Genomic DNA, 23,660 nt, shown 5'->3' on the forward strand with positions numbered 1-23,660 from the left:
TGCCATCAAACCCCAATGACGGCCCTGTCAAGGGCATGGATGGCAGGAGATGTGGACCTGGGACATGCCGCAGCAGCTGCTGTTGATGGTGAATTTGGGCGCGCCGTGGTCTGGTCACCACTCCACTAGAGGCTGTCCGCAACGCCCGCAGTCCGCTGCACCATCCAACGGGCCTGCGTCTTGCTCCAGTGTCCCTTTCTAATTAAAAACAAGAAAAAAAGGTGAGAGAGAAAAAAAAATGGGAACGGACGCCTCCGGGTTGTTGACCCCCGTCACACAATAAAGATCCCAAACACGGCCTTGCTTCTTTCTTCCCAGACTGCTGGTGCTGTTGTCCGCTACTTTGCTCTTTTTTCCTTCGAGGAGCCAAGAGCCAAGAGCCTCGGGCATTGGCATTGGCATCGACGCCGGCAGTCAGCAGCAGCAACAGCAGCCAGTTGCGAGTAGCACTGGGCAGTGGCATCCAATCTGTGTCTTGGACGATTGTCTGCAATCGGCAATCTCGCAGTGCAGCAGCAGCGCCTGCTTGTGCAGCAGCACCTCACCCATCGGATGCCTCTTCAGTGCGCCCACTCGCCTTCTGAACTCTGAACTCATCCGATCGAACCTACCTCACCTACCTCACCTACCTCACCTACCTCACCTACCTCACCTACCTCACCTACCTTGTCTACCTACCTTTACCTCGACTCTTCTTTTCCATCCCGACTTTTTACCCAATTCGCCCCTGCCATACCTACCTCCTGCTTTATATACACGGACTCCGCCTGATGTCACGCTTACCACGACCGGCTGCCACTACCCCATCTCAATCGCCGCGCACCAAATCGATCATAATGAATTCCAGCTCAGCCGTCATCCAATCCTTATAACAAGGACGGTTAGACTGAAGCATCACAGCCACAAGCGCCAAGACCTGGCCCATTCGCCAGCACCCACGCCCACGCCCACTACCAGCACTACCATACTCATACAAGTCTCCCAGCTGATGTCTCGACCGGCTTGCTTCTAGACCAGCTCGTTTTCTCCCTCCTCCCATTACACACTCCGCGAATCCTCGAGATCATCGTCGCGACTCGAGAGAAATGCTCGGCGACGCGCGTGGCTGGCTGCTCGCCCAGCTCCGGGCAGCCAAGCCTTCCTTCATATCCAAGAAGCCCCATTTCAACTTCATCTCGGCTCACTGTAAGTCGCCGTCCCAACTACCGTCGCATTTCCCATCGCCGTCTGCGCACTACGCTAATTGCTCCGCGCTTTCATTTTAGACTTCTGGATCTGTGGCCTCACCATCCTCGGCTCTATTCTGATTTACGCCACTGCCGGCGGCCAGATGGCATACGTTGACGCTCTGTTCTTTGCCAGCGGAGCCAACACACAAGCCGGCCTCAACACCATCGATGTAAATCTGCTGAACACTTTCCAGCAAATATGTCTCTACGTCTTTGCCATGACCTCCAACCCCATCACCATCCATTCCTCCGTCGTCTTCCTCCGACTCTACTGGTTCGAGAAGCGATTCCAGACCGTTGTCCGCGAGGCTCGCCAGCGGCGAAACACCATATCCAAATCCATGTCCAGAGCCAGGGGAGATGACTTGAACCAGGCAGAGAGAGGCCGCGGCCTGAGTGTACGGAACATCCAGGTCATCCATAGGAGGAGGGGTCGGATGACCAACGACGGCATCGTGTACGATATGAAGGACGACGAGGACGGTCGCATTTCGCCTGGCAGCAACGGCTTCGTCCCAATTCCCGGAACCCCAGCCCATCGTTCTTCGGGCGAGCAGACTCCCAATACTGTCCCGGGGTCCCAAGATGACGCCAACGACGTCGATGCATCGCAAAACCGAATCACCTTCGCCCGAAATGTTTTCCGAAGTGATGGAACCGAGCCGGAAGTCAAGCTCCCGCCGCCATCTTCTCCTGCGCACTTGGCCATCCTTGAGCGGCAACGCAACGATCAAAATGGGGAGACCCTGCGAATTCCCAACCCTAGAGACGTTGAGAAGGGGATAGAGCCCAAGCGTGTTGAACACGGCGATGCTCCAGAGCCGGAGGACGACAGAGATCATAGCCACGATCATTCCGCTGCCAGCGGGGCGAACGGGATGGCCAACGATGTCGGCAATGTTGGCCGACGACAGACGATCAAGATCGAAGAGCCGGAGCGGCCTCGAGACCACCACGAGCCCCCTGTCAAGGATGAGCTTGCAGATGAAGCCGAGGCTATCGGCAGAGCCATTTTCCCCTTCACGTTCCGCAGGCATCGCAAGAAGCAACCGCAGGATGATGCCACATCGGAAAACGCTTTGACGAGAGTTCGGAGCCGCGTCGATACGTTCCGGTCAGCCCTGTCACGCGACAAGCAAGACGACATGCCCTACCTCAGTTTCACGCCTACTTTGGGTAGAAACTCTGCCTTCCCTGGCCTGACACAGGACCAGCGTGAGGAACTAGGAGGAATCGAGTACCGGTCGTTGAGGACGCTTGCCGTCATTCTACTCTGTTACTTTTGGGGCTTCTCGCTTTTTGCGATCGCATGCTTCCTTCCATGGGTTCACACTAGCTCAAACGACAAATACGGGAACTACATCGAATCCAACGGCGTCAGCAAAGCCTGGTGGGCCATCTGGACCGCGAACTCGGCTCTCAACGACCTGGGTCTCACCCTGACCCCCGACAGCATGAACTCTTTCAACGACGTGCCGTTCATTCTGTTGATCATGTCGTTCCTCATCATAATAGGCAACACTGGCTTCCCTGTGATGCTCCGGTTTGTTATCTGGGTCCTGTCAAAAGTTGTTCCTAAGGGAGGTCTCCATCAGGAGCTCAGATTCTTGTTGGACCACCCCCGTCGCTGCTTTACCCTGCTATTTCCAGCAGGTGCAACATGGTGGCTGTTGACTATTCTCATCGGTCTCAATGTCCTCGATTTGTTGTTCTTCGTTCTTCTCGATGTAGGTGCTTAATTTCACTCACATAGTAAACAACGCTGACTTCTGGTTTAGCTCAACGACAACGCCGTCAGCCATCTGCCAGTTGGCCTCCGCATCGTCGACGGCCTGTTCCAGGCGGCATCGACCAGAACCGCAGGTTTCTCTGTGGTCAACATTTCACTTCTGCACCCTGCTGTCCAGGTTTCGTACATGATCATGATGTACATTTCAGTCTTCCCCATCGCCATCTCCATTCGTCGCACCAACGTTTACGAGGAGAAATCACTCGGCGTATACCATCACCCCGACGAAGACGTCGACACTGCGAATGAGAATAGCGCCATGTCTTACGTGGGAACCCATTTGCGTCGACAACTTTCCTTCGATTTGTGGTACGTGTTCTTGGGGCTCTTCATCTTGGCCATCACCGAAGGACCTCGCATTCAGAAGAAGGACTTCGATGTCTTTTCCGTGCTGTTCGAGATAGTGAGTGCCTACGGTACCGTTGGACTGAGTCTCGGCTATCCCAACGTCAACGCATCTCTCTGCTCGCAGTTCACCACCGGAGGCAAGCTTATCATTATTGCCATGCAAATCCGTGGAAGACACCGTGGTTTGCCTTACGGCCTTGATCGCGCTGTGCTCCTTCCGAGCGAGTCGCGCTTTGAAAAGGAGGCTGAAGAGGCGCCATTGCCAGTACTAGTACGGTCTGCTACTGGCGCATCAACAGGAACAGCCGTGAGCGCCAGTCGATCTCATCTGAGATCGAGAAGGCAGAGCACTAATCGCGGAAACATCAACATCTTGACCCAATTCCTACACCCTGGTCCTCCCATGGTCCCGCACGAAGACAGTTTTACGTCCCGACGCAGCAGGTCTTTCGAGGTTGGCGACCACCATCTGCCAATAGCAGAGGAGATGAGGAGGCGTGCCACAGAGCCAGCTGAGGACGATAGCACGTCTACCGACTCTGAGGTTATGAACACGACTCGAAGAGTCAACACTACACCAGCGCGCTAGACGCTGCAGCAATTGATCGGCCCGAAACCATCAACACCTGAGGAGTAAAACAATGAGCAAGCCTTTTACGGAGTTATACACGATATCGGCACGTGTGCGGAGTTACTGGTTCGAAAATACATATTTGGTGCGACAGTCATTCTTTTCCGAAGACAGGACGGACTAGACAAGCTCAAGCTACGGACATACCTTGTGAATTGGCGTTGGGAAATTCCTGTACATTCTTAGGATTCTGCACAATTATGATGACTGATGATCGAGAGTTTCATTTTTCATGTCTGCGTTTCTCCCTTATCTAGTGATATGTGTCTTCTGTCGGCCTGTGGTCAAGGTTCGTGCCTAAGTAGACCCAGCTAAATCTTTGAGACCTCCATTCAAGCTCCTCACTCATGATTATTCTGATGCTTCATCTCTAGAAAGCCCCACTACAACACACCCCATTCTTCCTTGCTCTGCAGATTTAGTAAAACCTTTCTTCAATTCTCAAGCTTTGTGGCACATGCCTGCATCAGCAATGCGTCCCTAACCCAACCTCTGCTCTTCTCAATCTTAGACCCCTTTCCATTTCCTTATTGTTCTCATGGTATACACCTTGATTCGTAATCCATTGATTGTAAGAGATCTTTTGTGTTCATGTACAAGGCTCTTGGGTCCGTGTTGTACAACCCATCAGGTTTCTAATCGTACATCACCCTTCGAGGCCATAACGGCCAAGATAATGTCAAAGCCTCCCCCACCACGCATCATCTGCAACCGGGACCTCTCAAAATCATCACTTCTGCTCCTTCTCGAACCTCGAACCAACCTGTCCCTTCGCCCTCGCACGCATGCCGTACCTCTCCTTCTTCCAAGCATAGACGAGGTGGTCGACGTTGCCCATGTCATGCTTCGGCTTGCGCATGTACGTGAGACGAGCACGCCTCGCGCGCTTGGGCCTACGCCAGACAATATCGATACCGATGACGGTGGGCGAGTAGATCTTGTACCACATCTCGACGCCGACCTTCATCAACTGCGAGCGCACGAGGATGGCCGTGTCGACGCCGCGGCGGCGGATGCTGATGCACACGCCGGAGAAGGGCTCGCCGGATTTGGTGGTGACCATGAGGACGTCGCCGACCTTGGCGGCGTCGGGCCGGGTGATGTCGAAGAGGCGGGTTCGGGCGCCGGTTGGGTCGAGGGTCGCGCGCTGCTTGGCGTCGAGCTCGGGCATGGGGTTCTTGTGAGTGGAGCGGATGGTTTCGACTTGCGGCCAGACGTAGAACAAGGGCTTGCCTTCGGGTCGGACTGGGTGATGTCTTAGCAAATCCGTCTTTGTGAGTGTATCGTGAGAAAATGCTTACATCTTGCCGGCTTGGGAAGTTTGAAGGGTGGTTGTGCCCGAGCAGAGCCTTTTGGTGGTGCTTTAGGCTTCTCGACGGCGGTGGCCATGGTCCGGGTGAGCAGTCTCTGGTGGCGCGTCTGACGGAGCGCTGTCTTCAGACAGCCAACAGGCCGTCTGAGTAGACAGTTTACGTTCATTTTGAGGTGTAGTGGGCGATTTGGACCCGAAAGGCGTTGCCGTCGACCGAGGCGCAGGGTAGCTTCGTAGGAGAGAATCCAAAAAGTCGATGTTCGGAGTGCCAATTGCGGGCTGTGATTGGCTCGGTGCATCAATGATGCGGAGCCGGGCGCGATCGCTGCACCGTTCTTGCATCTCCAAATTTTTGGAGGGGACCCTGCACTACCCGAAGCTCCCCCGTCGGATGTCTCGATAGTCTCGACATCAACCCACGCCACATACGGAGATCATGTCCAGGAGCTTAGTTGGAAGGGCCCTGAGGGCAAAGCCGTCGGTATGGGAGCAACCGGCGGGCTGCATCGCGCAGCAGCAACGGAGCTTCAGCCAAACACCATCCCACCAAAGTACGTTCCGTGATCAACGTTTATACCGAAGAAGCTAACCAGATGGTGGTAGATAATAACCAAGTCATCTTTGACAAGACCTCAAACCCTGGCCTCGCTCCGATCCTCGAAGAGATCCAGTCCAACATCATCCTCCCCTTCCACCTCCCCATCCACCAGCGCCAGCGTGTGTTCTCCCCGAAGATGAAGAACTCCCTCCGCACCGACCCCGTCTACGTCGAGGTCGACGGCCACGAGCACAAGTTCACCCACATCGACCAGGACGCCCTGCCGCCCTCACGCGAGATCACCTGGAAGGCTCTGCGTGAAATGCATACCGCCGAGGACTGGAACAACTTTGGCCGCCTGCTAGCGGGCATGCGCATCGCGGGGCGCCGGTACAGCCAGGTCGACTTCGCCAAGATGGTTCGCCTGGCGGGCTCCAAGGGGCAGATCTTCACCATCATCGAGGCGGCGCGGCAGGTGCGCAAGACCGGCTTCAAGCTGGACACGTCGGAGAAGGTCAACGAGACGCTACACTACGTGCAGATGCGCGCGGCCCAGAGCGGGTGGGACAAGGAGTTGACGGAGCAGAGCCTGCGGTGGGCGGAGATGGTGATTGAGATGATCGAGGACAACAAGCACAAGCTCAAGCACGACCCGACGGTCAAGCGCGGGCAGCAGGTTCGCTGGCCGCTGCACAAGGACCCCCAGGTTCTGGGCGCGGCGCTGCACCTGGCTGCCGTGCTGGCTGTGAAGCACAACGAGGGCAAGGACGTCGACGGCAAGGTTACGCGGTACGCGAAACAGGTTGTGGAGAGGTGGCCCGCGGACAAGGGCTTGAAGAAGTTGCACCCGAGGGAGGCCTACAAGAACTACCAGACCGGTGTCGCGTACCTGGCCTCGAGCAGGACGCAGTACTTGGCCACCGCCAGCCCTGTCCTGCACGGTCTGTTCCTCGCTGCCCGCGTGGTGGATCAGCCTACGGCGGAGAAATTGCAGGCAATCGCTGCGACGCTCGGCGCCGAGGTGAAGCAGGCGGTCGACGGCGACAGCACTCCTGCCGAGCGCGGCTTGTCAACCTACAACACCCTCTTTGAGTCCAAGGCGTAGGGGACAATCGGGACATATGAAGGGAGGGCATGACTAATGCGAGAAAAATGGAGGCGGAGGATGGCATAAAGAAAAGAATCAGACGACGCTCCAGGAGGCAGGCGGGGGCTATGTACAGCTGATATGTAAGATTATCTATGTATACAAGCATCAAAGGCACACACCCAAAAGAGACGGCCGACTACGGCAAGACAATGTACTTTTCCAGATGCTTCGGTATCGCGCCCAGGAGCTTCTTCTCGCCCAGCCACTTGCGCGAGAACAACCTCTCGGCGTAGCGGTATGCGCCGTCGCAAAGGATTGTGACGACGGTGTGTCCCTTGCCGAGCTTCTCAGCAACCTCCTTGGCGGCCACGACGTTGAGTGCCGAGCTGGCGCCCAGGTACAGACCCTCCTCGTCGAGGCAGCGGTACACCATCTCGATGCTCTTCTCGTCGGCGATAGTCAAGGAGCCGTCGACGAGCCCGATATCGGCCGCCAGGTTGTCCGTGATGCGGCCCTGGCCGATGCCCTCGGTGATGCTGGACCCCGTGCGCTCCACCAGCTTGCCCCCGGAGCTCACGTACGAGTGCAGCACGCTGCCGGGCGGGTCGGCGAGGAAGGACTTGACGCGGCCGCCGCTCTTGTCCTTGAGGAAGCGCGTGATGCCCGCGAGCGTTCCGGCGGTGCCCGTGGCGCACGTGAAGGCGTCGACCTTGCCCTGCGTCTGCTCCCAGATCTCGGGGCCCGTGGTCTCGATGTGCGCGCGGCGGTTGGCCGTGTTGTCGAACTGGTTCGTCCAGACGGCGTTGTCGAGGCGCTCGGCGTGGCGGCGGGCCTGGTGGTTGTAGTTCTCGGGGTTCTCGAAGGCGACGGCCGGCACGGGGTAGACCTCGGCGCCGAGCAGCCTCAGCAGGTCGATCTTGCCCTGGGACTGGGTGTTGGGCATGTAGATGACGAGCTTGTAGCCCTTGGAGCGGCAGACGTGCGCGAGGCCGATGCCGGTGTTGCCCGCGGTGCCCTCGACGACGGTGCCGCCCGGCTTGAGGAGGCCGCGCTCCTCGGCGTCCTTGACGACGTAGAGGGCGGCGCGGTCCTTGACGGAGCCGCCGGGGTTCATGAACTCGGCCTTGCCGAGGACTTCGCAGCCGGTTTCGGCGGAGAGCTTGTTGAGGCGGATGAGGGGGGTGTTGCCGATGGCTGGAGGGGAAGCCGCGTGGTCAGCGTGCTGTCAATCGAGGAGGAGAGGAGGAAGGGAGTGAGGACGTACCGCCGGTGAGGCCCTTGACGACGCCCTGCGCCTTGGAGAGGTTGAGGGAGTAGGCGCTGGGAGGGTCAATGGCGCGGGCGGCCGTCGTCGCGAAGCGACGGACACCGAGACGGTTCATGGTGTCTGTATCTCGAAGAGACGATCACTCCAAGATTCAGAATCACAGCCCGGGGAACAGCTGTGTAGTGCGGTAGGTCGACTTGCGACTTGGGTAGTTGGCGGTTTCTGGGGGTGTTGAAGAACCTCCGGCATTCGGCTTTCTAAGCTGAGTGACAAGGGGTGGTCCCTCCCGTGGTGGGGTTCAATTGGGTTCTGCGTGCCGCTAAAAAAAAATCACGTCAGAGCTTGAGGCGGCGGTGGTGGGGTTGCTGAAGAACGCCGCGGGGCCGCGGGACGGCAGTCGGGGGAGCCGGCCGATCATCCCGTACCGACGAGACCGGTCCGGATTTAGGTGAAATAGATGCTTAAATTTGTGTTGCCTGCCTCGGGATACATTTTGCAAATTTCATTAAACAAGGCCGGTTCGGAAATAATGTTGAACACGGCACGATTAACAGCCAATGCGTACGACGTGCATTTTTGACGTGGACTAAAAGTCCCTTTTCAATGCTAACAGCGAACGCACACTGCTTGATTCAGGACTTCTGGGAGCATTTCTATTTCCTCACAGAAACTTGTGCTGGCCCTGACGCTTTAAGATAGAGACACTCCCTGTTCTCAGTCACGACCGCACCGGGCGAATTGCGACGGTTAAGTTCAATTAGCTTGTAGATATTTTGTTACTACCATGCAAACGCAAACTCTTTTTCAATAATTGGATTGCCTTGTCTCATTGGTGTGGTGCCTGACATATCTGTCAAATTGCATTTTTACTGTTTTTTTTGTGTACCCATCCAAATGATCGTTGTCGTCGTTATACTTATGAGACTTTTGGAATAAGCAGCCCCTAGGACAACGATAGCGCTACGAAGATGCTAAGGCTCAGACACAGAGCATTCTTTCATACCAGGGCCACCAGTTCATTCCCTAGCGTTTCTGCAATATTTCCCTAGTCGAGCCATACAATATAGATCGATTTGGGTGTGGGTAACCAAATGGATATCCATGGATATGGGTACCCATAGTACGGATACCCATGGATATGGATATGTCTCTGGTATAGATTTGGTTTGCGCATGGGCATGGGTATGGTGTCGATTGGATATCCGGGAGATATCCATATGGGTATCCATGGGATCTGGATACCCATGGGTATAGATACGATCTGGATATCCGTGGGCGTGGGTGTGGATATGGATATGGACACACATTGGATATCCATGGGTACAGGTAAGGGTGTAGTCTGGGTATAGCGACGATTTGAATATCAGTGGGTATGGATTCCGTGGGTATGGATTCCGTGGGTATGGATTCTATGGGTACGGACATTGTTTAGACATCCGCAAAGACAACCACATGGGTACTGGATGATGGTTATGGGTACCCACGGGGACGGATATATTCTAGATGTGGATGTGGTTTAGATGTGGGAATGTTTTGGATACCCATGGGTATGATCTGGGTATGGGTATAGGTATGATTTGGTCTGGATATCCGTGTTGTATGGGTTGTATGAATATGGATACCTATTGAATACCCGTTGGATACCCATGGGTAGGGACAAAGTTTGAGAATGGATACCCATCTGGATATTAATGGGTAATGGGTAATGGGTAATGGGTAATGCTATGGATCATGAGATTGTTGCTGCAGCACATTTAATATACGGCGTTCCTGAGGAGTCCTCTACACTAGACAGGTTAGAGAGTCACTTGACCAACACACAAAGTCAGTGCTGACTGACTTAGCAGCGACCATCTGTCTCTCTGAAGTTGGCTGACCAGAAGCATCAATTCTCGTCATCTCCCGTTAAGGGAGTACTTAGACGTAAGGACGTAGCGGTCGAATGCATACTTTAGTCTTCTTGACTTCCTTCCCTATTTCGCATGTCCTCCTCCATTTTGGACTTCTCTAGGTTATTCAGCTGCCTCATTTAAACTTCTGAGCTAAGTTTTGTTCATATTGATAGATTGGATATCCATTTCACCTATATAGAGAAAATGGTGGCGTCCACAGGACATGTGCCACTTTTGATGCTCCCGGCCGTCTCATTCATCACGGCGCCTCACCTCATTATATAATCATTCTCTTGCTTTCACCAACCGCCGCAGTCTTCTCAGTGCTGCTCCAAGTTTCTCACATACGGCGAAGGGAAGAGCCCCTTGGCGCCCATGTAGACCCCAAAGAACCAGTCCCCATTAACATCCTCAATCTCCCTAATCTCAGCACCCTTGGGAAACATTAGCTCATCCTCAGCCTTGGGGAACCAAGCCCACGCCGCGTTGGCCCGCATCCCCGTACCCCCGTCCGGCGGGAACCCCAGTGCCAGGCCCTCGCTCGTCGGGGCATCCTCCGCCACATCTGTCGTGACGAAGCGCTCGCGTCGCTGCGAGCCCTCGGTCCACCACCACTTGTGGTGCGCTGGGTCGTCGCCAGGGGCTTGTTCCATTCGCAGCCCGCGGCCTCCTACGAGGTCGGCGAGGACGTGCCGATATTGCCCGCCGGGTCCGTCGTGGAAGCCGACGACGACCATGCGGTGCCCGTTGAGGCAGCGGCGCCAACCGGCGTGGCCGTTTTCGGGGCTGACTTGGCCGCGGGCTTCGAGGTTGGCGTAGCAATTGGTGCATATGTCGTAGTCGCCTGGGTAGGTGTCTGGCTCGATGGAGCTGGTGCAGGTGAAGCAGTGGTACCGGCTGTGGCTAGGCACGATGGGGTCCTGGCATACGTCGCAGCGTGTTGTGAAGGTAAGAGGCTTGAAGGGGCCGATATTATGGATGTTTGGCCCCGTCAGGACAGCCGAAGAATGAGGCGGTTTTGGCGATCTCGGGCTCGCAGGCGGCGTGTGGGATTGCTGGGGCTGATATGTCAATGGCAGAAGGGGGTGAGTGCAGGATCGTCCCTGGTTCACGCAGTTATTGCAGAAACCCCAGTCACCCAGATTGCACGAATCGCAACGCCAGAAGCACTCATTCGCCCATGACAGGCAGTTTGCACAGAAGTTGCCGCTCTCTAGGCGCTTGATCGGGTCCTCAGTCGTAAGCGTCCTCCTACCCTCCGCTCCGCCAGGGATGATCTTGGGTTGGAGATATCGGTTTGCCGTTAGCATGTGAGGCCTGGGTAGATCCTCACGACCGGCCTGGCGAGCCTTCTCCCACTTCGCCCACGCGCCGTATCCGAAGCCGAACCAATGCAAGCAGCCCTTGCCCGAACGGTAGCATTCGAGACAGATATTCCAGTTGCCACTGGCACAGATGCCGCAGTTGTAGTGGAGGTCGTACTCAATGTGCTGTTTGGCACACCGGGAACATGCGATGGACGGCTCGGGGTAAAGCTGCGAGCGTGTGCGTTGGTGTCCTGGTGAGTTTGGGCTGCCGATGCCCAGGCCGACTGGACTGGAGAGGGTCTGGCTGATGATGGACAGATCTGCGGGACGGTTTGGCCGCTGGATGCGAGGTGATAACGGCTCTATGGGCGGGGAGGGGGCAAAGTTGGCAGATACCAGCGCAGAGGTTGGTGCTCGGCCGGCGAAAGAAAGATCGCGGGACGTGGGGGAATCACTAGGGGGCTGCGTCGTCGGCACAGAGGGAGTGCTGGAGCTTCTAGCTTCGCCAAAGACTGTCCTCGGCGCCGATGCATCGCCAAACTGTGTACGGGTTGTGGTGGAAAGATCCGTCTGTGAACGTGTAGCCACGCGGACTTCAGACTGCGAAGCTGGAACCGGCGTGGTCGCACTACGGCCGCCGCTAGAGGTTCGACGTCTCCTTCGCCTCTCCTCTGGGCGGATTTCGAGGTGCATCGCACTTTGCGAGAGCGGGGGTCGGCTGCGATCATCGGGGACGCCTGTGGCACTCGTCGATCTCGAGTGTGGTCGCTGCCTGCTTGATGGCCTGCTGCTGTCTGATGCAGTTGCCCTAATTTCCTGAACACGGTCAGGAGAGTGTCTCGACTGCCCATCGGTATCTCTCCTCCTCGTCCTGTCACCTCTGGCCCGCTCCCGCTCCCTCTGTCGGCGCCGGTAGGCCTCCGTGATCTTTCGGCTCAGGTCGTCATTTCGACTGAGGTCAATATTGTCGAGGTCGAGACCATCGAGAAGGCCCTCCTCCTGGATCTGCCTTGCGAACTCTTCAATCTCTCTCTCGATGTCTCGCTCACTCAAGTCTCCGGAGCTGATCAACGACCTCAGCGACGACTGATGCTCAATTTGGCGACGTCGAGATTCCGCCGATGACTCCTCACGTTGCCTTGACTCACTCCTCCGCCTTCTCCTCTGCTCACTTGGCCTTGCGTCGGGCTGCAGCTGGTCTCCATGAGATCGGCCTTCTTCGGTGCGGGGTCGTCTACTGCCCTCGTGTCTGTGACTCTGACGGCTGTCGCGACTAGGATCTCGACTTCTGCGCGTTCTGCCGTCTCCAGAGCTGCTATCCTCCCGGCGTCGTCTGTGTCGCGGAGCCAAGGAGGTTTCCACCCCAGCCTCCCGCAGGCTCAACTCCCGCACATCCTCTATTAACCTCCGCTCTTCCTCTTCCGCCCGCCTCTCGTCCGGCGTTCTTTCTGGACTGCGTATGCGCGGGAGCACCTTGTCCCCCGGCTTGTACTTCTTGACCATTTCCTCGATATCCGCCTCAGATCTCTTTCGGTCGGGGTTTGCCGCAACGAACATGTCGAGGAGGGTTGCGACGGTGGCATTGTGCCTCGTGTCGCGCACTCGCGCACGGCATGACGGGCAGGTGAAGATGTTGGAACTTGGTGACGGTGGGTTTGGCGAGTTTTCGGCCTGCTGGGCTTGAAAAGAAAACCAGTCCTTTAGACATGCGCCGCAATAGGTGTGCAGGCAGTCGAGAAGAGTCAAGGGCTGGTAGAGGAGCTCGGTGCAGATCTGCAGAGACGAATCGGTCAGCGCAAAAAGAAGCATTTAAAGTGCCCCTCCCACTTTCTACCGCTGTCACTCTCACAGGCTCTTTAGACTCCCGCTCTAGGGCGGCGCTACGGGGCTTTGGATCAGACGACAAGGACGGGCAACTTACAGAGCATGTCAGCTCCTTCTCCAGGTCGAGGGCAGGCTTTGAGGAATCCATGGAGCACCACGAGATCCCAAAAATGCCGGGCACCAAGGCAATGTCTTGGGGAAGACGTGGAACTGCCCAAGATGCGCCTGAGGGGACATGGTTCGTATTAAGACTGGCTGGCGGTCGTTGGCGAGCTGCGGTGGCGGGGCGGGCTTGAAAGGCAAAGGCTAGGCGCGCCGTGCCCGCAGCTGCAAGCACTGGACCACCAAAAGAAAAAAAAAGCTCGGAAAACCGCCTGTGATGGATAGAAGCCCAACCCCACGTCTGCTGGCCCCGGCTCCCTTATCCCTGCTTACCGCCGTGTCTAAGAGGTAAGCTGAGGTCACTGCAGCCCTTTCACCAGATCTCTCAGACAGGTAACCCCCCTGCAGCTTTACGGGAACACGAACTCAATGGGCTCGAGACTGGTAAACTTCAGGCTCGATTTCGTGTTGCGAAACCATCATACTTTGGCGGGCCTTTCTGTTCATGTGAGCGCTCTCAAAGCAAAAGTATCTTTCGCGATGGGCATCCGTTGCGGCTGTTTCGAAAATGTAAGTCAACGTCGACGATAATTTGGTTGTTTCTCCACGGAGAAGCCTAGAAACAGGACATGCCGCCCTTCCTGTCCGAGGCGGATGACAAGACCATCCGGAGGAGCGAGGCCAAGCACGCTCGGCGACGCGCTGACTGTGCTCGCATTACATATCCCGCTCGAGTACAGCGAACGGATTTCCCCAAGAACCGAACTAGGACGGTTGCACGACATTTTGTCTTCCTCAGATTCATACGCGTCTCTCATACATTGATCATCTCCTGCCCGACTTCTCAAGAGTGCGTCCATTCCGCCTTCTTCTTCTCCGCAAAGGCCTTCATGCCGACCTTTTGGTCATTGCTTCCGAACAAGCTGTGGAACACCCTTCTCTCAAACTCAACGCCATCCCTCAGCGGCAGGTCCTGGCTCTTGTTCACGACCTCCTTGCACGCGTTGATGGCTACTCGGGAGTAGCTGGCAATCGTCTCGGCGGTCTTGAGCGTCTCCTCCATCAAGATCTCATATGAGGGGAAAGCCTTCGCTGCCAGGCCCCACTGAGCGGCATCAGCACCGCTGAACGGCTTGCCGGTCAGGATGAGCTCCATGGCCTTGGACTTTCCAATGGCACGGGTCAGTCGCTGACTGCCTCCAGCACCGGGAATGGTACCAAGCTTGATCTCGGGCTGGCCAAAGTTGGCATTCTCGGTGCAGTAGAGAATGTCGCACATCATGGACAGCTCACAGCCTCCACCGAGCGCGTGGCCTGAGACAGCTGCGATGATGGGCTTCTTGACTTGAGTGGTGAGGAGCGACCAAGATTCAATGAAGGACTTGGTGTACGCCTCCGAGAATGTCAAGGGTGCCATCTCCTTGATGTCGGCTCCTGCAGCGAAGGCCTTTTGCGAGCCCGTGAGGATGATGACGGAAGTGTCATCTGCTTCGTTGAATGCTCTCAGGGCATCATTCAGCTCTTGAATGAGAGGAGTGCATAAAGCGTTCAGTGCCTTGGGTCGGTTCAATGTGACTGTTGTAAACCTGTGTAAGCATCACGAACAGGCGAAACGTAGCTGGCTAAGCGGGCACTCACCTTGTCCAACGCCGGGCTTCGGGTTCGAGACCTGGATGTATTCGTACGAACCGCTGGCATAACCACGGGTGAGCCTAGGCAGAGTCGGGGCCTGCAATCGGGAGGCAATCGGCCGCAGGTATCGGAAGGAGTTCATGGTGACGGAGCTTCGGGCGTAGCTTTGATATACAGATGAACCACGAGACCGTCAACTCGTTCGGACGTTTATGCTGGGTAAGACACTGGTCACGCTGACTCAGGAAGAGAGTCGGACGGAAGATGTAATCGGAGAAAGGTAGCTTCAATTGGAACGGATTTAAAGGTGAGGGCCGAGATAAGTGGTGACAGTGATGTAAGAGGTCAAAGTCAAGCTCGAGCTCCCCAAAGCTCTCCCTGGGTACGAGTACTTTGTTTGGTAGGTAGGTAGGTAGAGCTCAGGCTGGAAAGCATCGGCTCTCCGTGCCCCGGGGCCGAGGATACAGTCGGTCGCAATGGGAGCACGGACTGTGCACTGTGACAGGCCCCCCCGCGTCACAGGCTCCATCGTCGCTATCGTCGCTGAGAGCAGCATCCTGGTTAAAGGACCCGTTTCTTCAGATGTGCTCCACCCGTGTTCCAAGCTCCTCCTCCAAGTGTCGTGCTTGGAGGGAGACTGCGCCACAGGGGCTCGTTCTGGGCCTTTCCTGCCATTTTCCAGGGGACCCAATCACTGGAGCGAGTTGCTAAACCACCGGGTAAGATTCGGGCCAAGCTGTTGGGTGCCTCCTGCTTTGCGCAATAACTGGTGCACCTATGCTGTTAGGGAACAAGCCTTACGTGGCTGAACCTACCTGCTATTCCTGAGATCCCGCCAGTCAACCCAAAAATTCGTCCGGACAGATCGCGACTGCGCCAGCTATTTTTTCCCCCGTAGTACCATCCTCCTCGACCTGCACCGCATCTTCTGATCGGCGAACCCTCACGACAACAGGAATAACACATATTCTTCGGATTCAAAGCTGCTCATACCCACGACAAGCTGCCCAAGATGGACACCATGGAGCCGGAACAGACCCCTTTCTCCTCCGTTACTACGCATACCTCCAAGATCCAGAGAGTACGCACGCCCGCCCCGAGCCTCGCGGTTTCCCCAACCAAGTAGCTAACCTTCGCGCAGCAATACCAAGCACTCCTCGATCAGTCAACGCCCTTTGTCCTCTACAGATGGGTCGGTACCGGCGTCTGCCTCCTTGTCTTCTTCGCCCGCGTCTTCGTCGCGCAAGGCTGGTACATTGTCGCATACGCTCTCGGCATCTACCTCCTCAACCTCTTCCTAGCCTTCCTCCAGCCCAAGTTCGATCCTTCCAACGAGGCGCTTGACAATGAGATGGAAGACGGAGGCGTCGGTATTCTCCCCACCAAGCAGGACGAGGAGTTCAAGCCTTTTATCCGCCGTCTTCCCGAGTTCAAGTTCTGGTACTGGGCCACCCGCGCCATCCTCATCGCCTTCTTCTGCAGTTGGTGGGAGATCTTCAACGTCCCCGTCTTCTGGCCCGTTCTGGTTATGTACTGGTTCATCCTGTTCTTCCTGACGAGTACGTGTCTCCTCCCTCTCAAAATACCCTTGGCGCAAAGCTGACCAGACCCCTCTCTAGTGCGCAAGCAGATCCAGCACATGATCAAGTACCGCTACGTCCCCTTCACTTTTGGCAAGAAGAACTACGCCGCCAAGAACAACTCGTAGGGGAGGTTTAGTGGGCGCTACCGGTAGAGCAAATGCAGGTGCCACGCTCTTAAATGCGGCGTTGGCAGGTGTAAGTCTAGGCACGCGGAATAGACAGAATGAGAAGGCAGATACGAGGATGCAGAATCATCCATGATGAGCCTGGACAGCAACGACGGTGACGACGGGGGGAATTGTACGTATAGAACTGGCGTCGGTATGAGTGCATGCTTGCGACGGCGAACTACGCAGGGCGCATGAGGAAGCGCTCCTCTTCGGTCGGGAGTCATTGCGTCATTGATGAATGATGGACTTGCTTTGGGAATCGTTCATCTCATACACTACGTATTGTAATAAGACAGACACAAAAAGTGTCTATTGCCCTTCATAGTTGTCGCCTATTTCCCACAGCAAGCTGTTTGCTGGGCGTCCATCCGATAAGTCGATAAGGCCTGGTTGGGGTTGGGTCCGGGCGTTGGCGCAATTTGAGGTAGGTGCCCCCAGCTCAGCCTCGTGGAACTTTTCCGGGCCAGATGCACCTTCCTCCCGAACCGTCAACGCGACCGCGACTTCGCTCCTCCGCTAATCAACCAAGCTCACCATTCAACCCCCAACACTTCAATTCGATACGAGAGCACATTTCGCATTCCGGCTGAGCTTTGAACAACCGTCAAAATGTCTTCCTCTGCGCCTCGCGGCGGCGAGCGCATGATCCATCAGGATTTCATCGCCAGAATCAGATACTCCAATGCCCTACCGCCGCCCCCCAATCCGCCGAAGCTGCTCGACATTCCCAACACTGGTCTCGCCAGCGGCCAGTATACGACGCCCGGCTTCGCATCGCGTCTTGCCAGAGAGCAGCCGTTGAACATCGAGGTCGACGCGGAACTGGGTATGCCCCTGGACCTGGTTGGCATGCCAGGTATCTTCGACGGAGACGAGAGCTGTGAGTGAACTGAACGATCGCTTCCACGAGTGCCCTTCTGACATTCTCGAAGCAATTCAAGCACCTTCACACCCTCCTCAAGTCCATCCCCATGATCGACCACTCCTCAGACCGCTGTCCACACTAGGCAGAGCCAAGAGCAGCACCGAAGCCTCGGTCTCTTTCCTTCGCAGAACCGAATACATCTCCTCCGTGATGCCTCGAAAGGGGGCTGCCGGTGCGACCGGCGCCTTTATAAACCCCAAGCTCAAGCGTCCCGAGAAGCGTCGCTCGCCGGAGCCTGACAAGGACTCTCCCGCTGCCATCAGACGCAAGATCGAAAAGAGCTTCGAGAGCGCCGAGCGCTTCATCAGCAACCCGACCCGTCATCGCCACCCGAGCAAGCCCAATGTCCGCCTCATGTCATCCCACCAGCTCCTTCCCGATCACGACGCGCTCCCCGACTCCGGCGCCTACGTCACCGTCAAGCTCCTCACCAACCCAGTCGCGAGCGGCAACAAGTACGACCGCCGCCTCCTCAGCGGTCTACTGCGACCCCTCGACAGAAGCCGTGAAGAGAACGATGCATTCCAAGCCGCCGTCGAGGCTCACGAGCGCGACCCCGCCCGCAACCCCAAGCCCCAGAACCTCATGGACTACAGCTTCTTCTTGCCCGCATCAGTTTCCACAGCTGAGAACTTCCGCTCCAAATTTGATCCAGAGAACCCCGATAAGGACGACGATTCTCTGTACACACATAAGAGCGAAGGCACCGACGGTTGCTTCAAGTTCTCGCGTCTCCGTGCCTACGAGACAACCAAAGAAACGGAGCTGGACCACAACACCAAGTACGACGAGGAGCTCATCCTTGCCTTCAACGACGAGCCGACCAGCACCCGGCAGAAGGCCGCCTACTACTACCCTGTTATCCAACGCACCCAAATCCGCCCTCAACGTGCCAAGAACATTGCACGCACTCTCACCCAGGTGGAGGACGACACCCAGGTCGTCAACGAAGTTGAGATTTCCGTTTGCGACCCCAAGGGTACGACCGCGGAGAACATGAAGCGATACCGTGAGAAGCCGATTGGCTTCGTGGAGGAGGTCCAGGAACCTGAAGGAGCCGAGGGCAATGGCGAGGAAGCTGCCCTTCCATCGCCCAGCCCTGAGAGGGATGCTGACGGCGATGAAGAGGATGACGATTAGGGGGTAAAAAGCATGAAAGGCATGAGACACCATTGGATTTGAGGATTCATGACCTAAGCGATCAGACACAGCTCGACTGGACGGGCGTGTTGTAATACCATTCAGTTCCTTAGAGGGCCAAGTCTGCGCAGTTTGTGAAGCGGAGTTAAAAGATGGCAAGTAGACGAGGGACCGGACAACAGGAAATGAGAAAAATGTCGAGCAGTATCATCACTATCGTAATCAGTGCTTTGAACCCAAGTGCCGCGTCATGACATGATTAGGTTTTGTAATGTCTATCCGTTGGGTGGGTTTATAAAACATGAGGGTGGGTTTTCTACCTCGTTCCCGCCATTTCATCATGCAATTTTCTTGGAAGGAACAGAAAGGTGCCAAAAAGGAGACGGAGCAACATGAGAAAAAAACAAAAGCAAGCAAATTTCCCTCTTTGCCTTTCTGGTATAGTTGGATGTTGCCCTCTACAGTAACGACTTTCATTACCCCGTTTCATATACCACCGAACTCCGTTTTTAGGGGGTTGCCCATGAAAAAAAAAAAACACTACAGAAAATGACAAGAGAGCAAGGCCAAAACAGACTTCTACGCTGGCAGCGGCGGAACCCCTCCTGCTGAGAAACCAATCGTGTCTCTTTGGTCGTCGGTGACGCGGCCGTATCTGTGATGAGTAAGTCAGCATGATGGGAATGGCGTGGGTGTGAGTAAGGGATGGGTAGGGGCGAAACTGACTCTAACAAGAGACGGAAGAACCAAACCTCCATGTCCTCCTTGCGAAGAACCTTGTTCGCCCAGTCGCTACTGCTGATGGCCATGCGCTCCGCCTCATTGCGTCCCAAGGCGCCGTCTCCAAAGAAACGCACCGCTTCGAGCCAATCGTCGCCCTGCAGGCTCATGGGGATGTAATGCGCCCAGGGACGCAGCCACTCGAAATGCCACTCGCGGAAGATGGCGAGCTTGAAGGTGAGAGATTTGGACTGCAGGAAGGCGTAGAAACGGCCCGAGAAGGCGTTGCCGTCCATGTCGAGGAGGTACTTGTACTTCCAGGCATCCTGCTGCTCGGCGTGGCCCTGGATCTTGAAGAATTCCTTCTGGGCGTCGCAGTCGCCGGGGTCACATTGGCCGACGTGGGAGAAGTAGACGTCGATGATGTCGCGGTAGTCGCCGCGGGGGACCTGCTTCACCTCCCACTTGGGGTTCTTCTCGTCGCCGCGGTTGATGTAGACCTTTGCCTGGTCGGCGGCGTTGATCTTTTGAACAAAGTGCTGACGGTGCTGCCGGCGCCAACCGCCGTTGCGAGAGAAGCCACCTGTGGTTGAGCCGCGCCAGTAGAGGCGGTCTTCCTTCTGCTCCCATGGCATATCCTTGGACTCATCGTAGGCGACCTTTTTGTACCAGTACCACGGAGACGGATACAAAATGTCGTTGTAGGAGGAGATCTTTGACTGGGAGAAGATGGGGAACAAGTCGTGGACGATGTTGTAGGCGTTGGGCCGGTCGAAGAAGCCGAACGTCTCACCCAGCGAAGGGGAGAGACAGATGTCTGACATGGCAGTGATGTTGTAAATGAAGCCGAGCTCACTGACGCCGTACTTGCTCAGGTCGTCTGACAGTTCGTCCTCTTCGAGACCGCGCGAGGGGCTGTCGGGCGGGCATGACATGCGGGAGTGAGTCCAAGTCGGCTGGTGGGCGAAGACGTTGAACCGGGTGCGCTTATACTCCTCAATGATCTTGCCTTCACTCAGGTCTCCGTGTCGCTTTGTGAAGGTGTTGGACGGGTTCGGGGATGAGTTCGCCTTGGGCATGTTCACATCCTTGGCCCTCTTGACGAGGCGAGCCAAGTCTTCATGTGGCACCACAACGCGCGGCTCGTCGTGGATGTTGAAGGCTAGGTCCATGCTGGGCAGCCACTGGATGAACTTCTCAATCATGCCTGCGGTTGCCTCGCGCTGCCAGTCCTGTCCACCCTGGATGTGCGATGTCTTGTGGTCGCGAATCAGCAGGCCCAACAGCTTGTTGTCGAAGCCAAGGGCTTCTCTCGCACGCTCCCGTATCGTTTTCGGCTTCAGGCCCCAGAAGGGCGTGAGCATCTCATGTATCATGTCGAATTCGTCAATGAGCTGAACGCCGTTGGCCTTTGCGAATTCGAACCACTTGTCGAAGTTGGGCGGCGGCGGGATGCCATAACGTCTCTTGTACTCGGCGACGGCATCCTCGAGGGTCTTGGACTGCCTCTTGAGCGTCGTCTGGAAGTCCTTCTCGGCGTCGGTCATGAGGTGCCACATCGGGTGCGAGGCAGTGCCTGTCGCCGGCTTGGGCCGTCTATCGGGAGGGGGGCCCAGGTAGCCAGGTCCATCGTCAACGGGTGGTGGCTTCGCAGCTTCTGGCGCGGGTGGAGGAGGGTTGTTGGAGAGGGGTGACGTCGATATCGGTCGCTGGTCTGGCGGCAATCTGAATAGTGAGAATAGACAGATGGTAACGAAGGCGACGAGGCCAAGGGCCGTCCATTGGCGACGGCGCATGGTGATGATGTAGCCTGCCCCTCGCAGCGGGCTACGTCGAGGCTATTCCGACTGACTTCGGGGAAGTTGTGCGCAGGAAGGACTGCGCCGTTGGAAGCGAAGGTGGGAGGGGAGGTAAGACAGACAAATCAATGCCTCATCGCATGAAGAAGAAAAGACGTTGCGCCAAAAACTGCAGCCGCGTATGCGTTGACGTTGGTGTGACAAGCTGGATGAGTCTGTCCTATTGCTCAAGTGCTAGTGGAGGTATTGATTGCTGTGGTCCTGGAGGTGCTGCTGCCACCTAACCTTCCAGCTCGCTTCTGGGCCGGGCGGACGCTAGGTTGGCAGGTCTGCGATTGACATGCCCCTAAAAGATCGCCTGAAGAGCGCCCAGATTGGAACGCGTTCATCCGTCCAGTGGCGTCGTGCCAAGAGCGACAGGGGTCGTAATTGGACACCACTAGCCACCCAGAGTTCTGGTCTAGATCATCACAGACTCAGGATCCCTTTGGGAATGACACGAGTCCCATCTACGAAAGCTTGATTTGGTCGAGTTCTACTCGGTAAGGTTAGTGGAATGCATCTTGCCATGTAGCGTTGAGACATCGGCCAAAGGGCCATATCGACCTTCCCTTCTTTAGCAAGGCAATCAACAACACACCCAGCCTGCCGGAATCTCGCCCGCAACTACACAATGGATGTGCTTCCTAAATTAAGCTAATCGAGAAAATGACATGCAGAAAGACGGCTGGGGATTTCTTATTCGCTATTCAAACTCACGCATGATCTGATTATCTATATACCCAGCCTGCTTATGTATGTCGCTACAAATATGCAGCTGCTGGTCTTGGCCCATCAAGTTCTTGGCCAAAACACTTTGCGCAAATTAGATATTGTGGCTGGATGTCGAGAGACATGTCTCTGCACATGTTCTCTCTTCAACGGCAATTACAGATTCGAGGAAGTGTGGATGCGTTGGTACCGTAAAACGTCCGCGACCACTACATCGGGAGTTTTTACCTCGTAGATTGGGAGCACATACGTATTGGCTCTGTTGATCCGAGAAGAATTAAAGCAAAGTCAAGCTTTCCGCTGTAACCCTCCGATATTACTGCGGTACTGGTCTTATCTGGGTTTCGGGAGCCAGTGCATAGCATCCGTGTGCTACGTAGGGAAGAAGAAAAGCTCCGTGGGGTTGGGGGCTGTCTGACGCATACCTAACGTTAGGCTTGCGGTTGCTTTTCTTACGACCAAATATGCCCATTCCGCCTCATTTTCGATACTCGAAGCAGCTAACGGTTGGAGTAATTGATTTTCTCGGTGAGCGGGTCGGTGACGCCTCAGAATGAGTACACTGAGATGGCGGTCAAAAAAATAATGCACGACATACCTGCGTCGCATCAAAAGGGCATCACGTGGAAGGCACTTTGGTGCGTTAAAAACTCGAAGCGGAGCAAAATTGCTATAGAGATATCGCAAATATGCAAAACATACTTGCATTGCATCGCTTAACTATCACGTGTAGGTCGCAGAATGGGCCTCCTGGAGCCTGTTGCCAGTTTGGGATTAAGGTGAAGCTGGTGATGGAACATTCGACAGTGCTCACCGAGACCATCGCCAGGTCTTGTGCACGCATATCCTGCATACGAGAAGCTCAGGGAGCAGAGGATAGAAATCGCGCAAGAGACGAGCCTGAAAGATAAAATGAAATAAAAAGCTCAGGAGCGGAATCGAACCGCTACCCTACGAAATTCTAGAGGACGTCAGTATGAATTTCTACCAAGTTCTGAATCAACGGGACGAGTCGTTAACCACTAGACCACTTGGCCTTGCGGGCTTGGGTGAAGAGCACGAGACGGGAGACAAAGATAAACCCTACCGGGTGTGCTCACGTACGGCAGGATAGCATGGAGGCCAGCAGGTTGCTCCTACCTGCGATGTCCGCGTTTCTAGCGGATCCAGGCGCAGGAGCATAGACGTGGAAACAGTTGGAGATCTCCTATATTTACTAGGTATGCTATGGAATCTATTTCCTGCAGGCTCTATTCTCATCTCCAACATCGTCTCTACTATCATCGTCGTCTCCATCACAGTCGTTATCGTCGTCACTGGAGTTTTAAACATGACCTCAAGCCATTTCAGTACGGGGAGTACAGCGCCATGGGCACAAAGAATGTGGTCCGTCTCTTGGATTAAGCTTCAATTAAATTTCCGAGCTCCAGCAAGTGGCACTTATCCTAGATGACTAGTACGTAGCCTAAATCAGCAAAGCAACCCATGTACTATGTGAAGCACTCGGCATTGATTTGGCAGCAACTTTGAGCACATCGCATCCACGATAATGAATATCATGCTTGAAGGTTTGAAGTGAGATGAAGTTCCT

The 23,660-nt window shown here is 55.6% G+C and overlaps 9 protein-coding genes across 9 annotated transcripts; 4 read left to right on the top strand and 5 right to left on the bottom strand.

Annotated features, from left to right (window-relative positions):
* Positions 1-1,085: 1,085 nt before the first annotated feature.
* Positions 1,086-3,955, top strand: TRK2-2 (Low-affinity potassium transport protein; the record flags this gene model as incomplete). The annotated part of the gene is made up of 3 exons (XM_032034148.1): positions 1,086-1,185; positions 1,266-2,956; positions 3,008-3,955. 3 exons carry the CDS (start codon positions 1,086-1,088, stop codon positions 3,953-3,955), a joined length of 2,739 nt encoding a protein of 912 aa, XP_031886531.1.
* Positions 3,956-4,727: 772 nt separating this feature from the next.
* Positions 4,728-5,476, bottom strand: CGGC5_v007479 (mitochondrial 54S ribosomal protein bL19m; the record flags this gene model as incomplete). Its single annotated transcript, XM_032034149.2, has 2 exons — positions 4,728-5,242; positions 5,299-5,476. 2 exons carry the CDS (start codon positions 5,474-5,476, stop codon positions 4,728-4,730), a joined length of 693 nt encoding a protein of 230 aa, XP_031886532.2.
* A 269-nt stretch (positions 5,477-5,745) lies between these two features.
* On the top strand, positions 5,746-6,952 carry CGGC5_v007480 (uncharacterized protein; the record flags this gene model as incomplete). Its single annotated transcript, XM_032034150.1, has 2 exons — positions 5,746-5,860; positions 5,913-6,952. 2 exons carry the CDS (start codon positions 5,746-5,748, stop codon positions 6,950-6,952), a joined length of 1,155 nt encoding a protein of 384 aa, XP_031886529.1.
* A 181-nt stretch (positions 6,953-7,133) lies between these two features.
* Positions 7,134-8,319, bottom strand: cys-17 (Cysteine synthase 1; the record flags this gene model as incomplete). Its single annotated transcript, XM_032034151.1, has 2 exons — positions 7,134-8,131; positions 8,202-8,319. The coding sequence occupies 2 exons, from the start codon at positions 8,317-8,319 to the stop codon at positions 7,134-7,136; spliced, it is 1,116 nt and encodes a 371-aa protein (XP_031886530.1).
* Positions 8,320-10,416: 2,097 nt separating this feature from the next.
* On the bottom strand, positions 10,417-13,375 carry CHFR (E3 ubiquitin-protein ligase CHFR; the record flags this gene model as incomplete). Its single annotated transcript, XM_032034152.1, has 2 exons — positions 10,417-13,176; positions 13,325-13,375. The coding sequence occupies 2 exons, from the start codon at positions 13,373-13,375 to the stop codon at positions 10,417-10,419; spliced, it is 2,811 nt and encodes a 936-aa protein (XP_031886527.1).
* A 798-nt stretch (positions 13,376-14,173) lies between these two features.
* Positions 14,174-15,103, bottom strand: CGGC5_v007483 (putative enoyl-CoA hydratase; the record flags this gene model as incomplete). Its single annotated transcript, XM_032034153.1, has 2 exons — positions 14,174-14,904; positions 14,968-15,103. The coding sequence occupies 2 exons, from the start codon at positions 15,101-15,103 to the stop codon at positions 14,174-14,176; spliced, it is 867 nt and encodes a 288-aa protein (XP_031886528.1).
* An 870-nt stretch (positions 15,104-15,973) lies between these two features.
* Rer1 lies at positions 15,974-16,669 on the top strand (the record flags this gene model as incomplete). The annotated part of the gene is made up of 3 exons (XM_032034154.1): positions 15,974-16,042; positions 16,103-16,520; positions 16,581-16,669. The coding sequence occupies 3 exons, from the start codon at positions 15,974-15,976 to the stop codon at positions 16,667-16,669; spliced, it is 576 nt and encodes a 191-aa protein (XP_031886525.1).
* Positions 16,670-17,323: 654 nt separating this feature from the next.
* On the top strand, positions 17,324-18,779 carry CGGC5_v007485 (RNA polymerase II-associated protein 1-like protein; the record flags this gene model as incomplete). Its single annotated transcript, XM_032034155.1, has 2 exons — positions 17,324-17,594; positions 17,647-18,779. 2 exons carry the CDS (start codon positions 17,324-17,326, stop codon positions 18,777-18,779), a joined length of 1,404 nt encoding a protein of 467 aa, XP_031886526.1.
* A 579-nt stretch (positions 18,780-19,358) lies between these two features.
* Positions 19,359-21,295, bottom strand: CXT1-4 (Beta-1,2-xylosyltransferase 1; the record flags this gene model as incomplete). The annotated part of the gene is made up of 2 exons (XM_032034156.1): positions 19,359-19,434; positions 19,506-21,295. The coding sequence occupies 2 exons, from the start codon at positions 21,293-21,295 to the stop codon at positions 19,359-19,361; spliced, it is 1,866 nt and encodes a 621-aa protein (XP_031886533.1).
* Positions 21,296-23,660: the final 2,365 nt, after the last annotated feature.

This window comes from Colletotrichum fructicola (genome assembly GCF_000319635.2).
Source record: "Colletotrichum fructicola Nara gc5 chromosome Unknown KSG_Nara_v1_contig04, whole genome shotgun sequence".
In the NCBI taxonomy this organism is placed as follows: domain Eukaryota; kingdom Fungi; phylum Ascomycota; class Sordariomycetes; order Glomerellales; family Glomerellaceae; genus Colletotrichum; species Colletotrichum fructicola.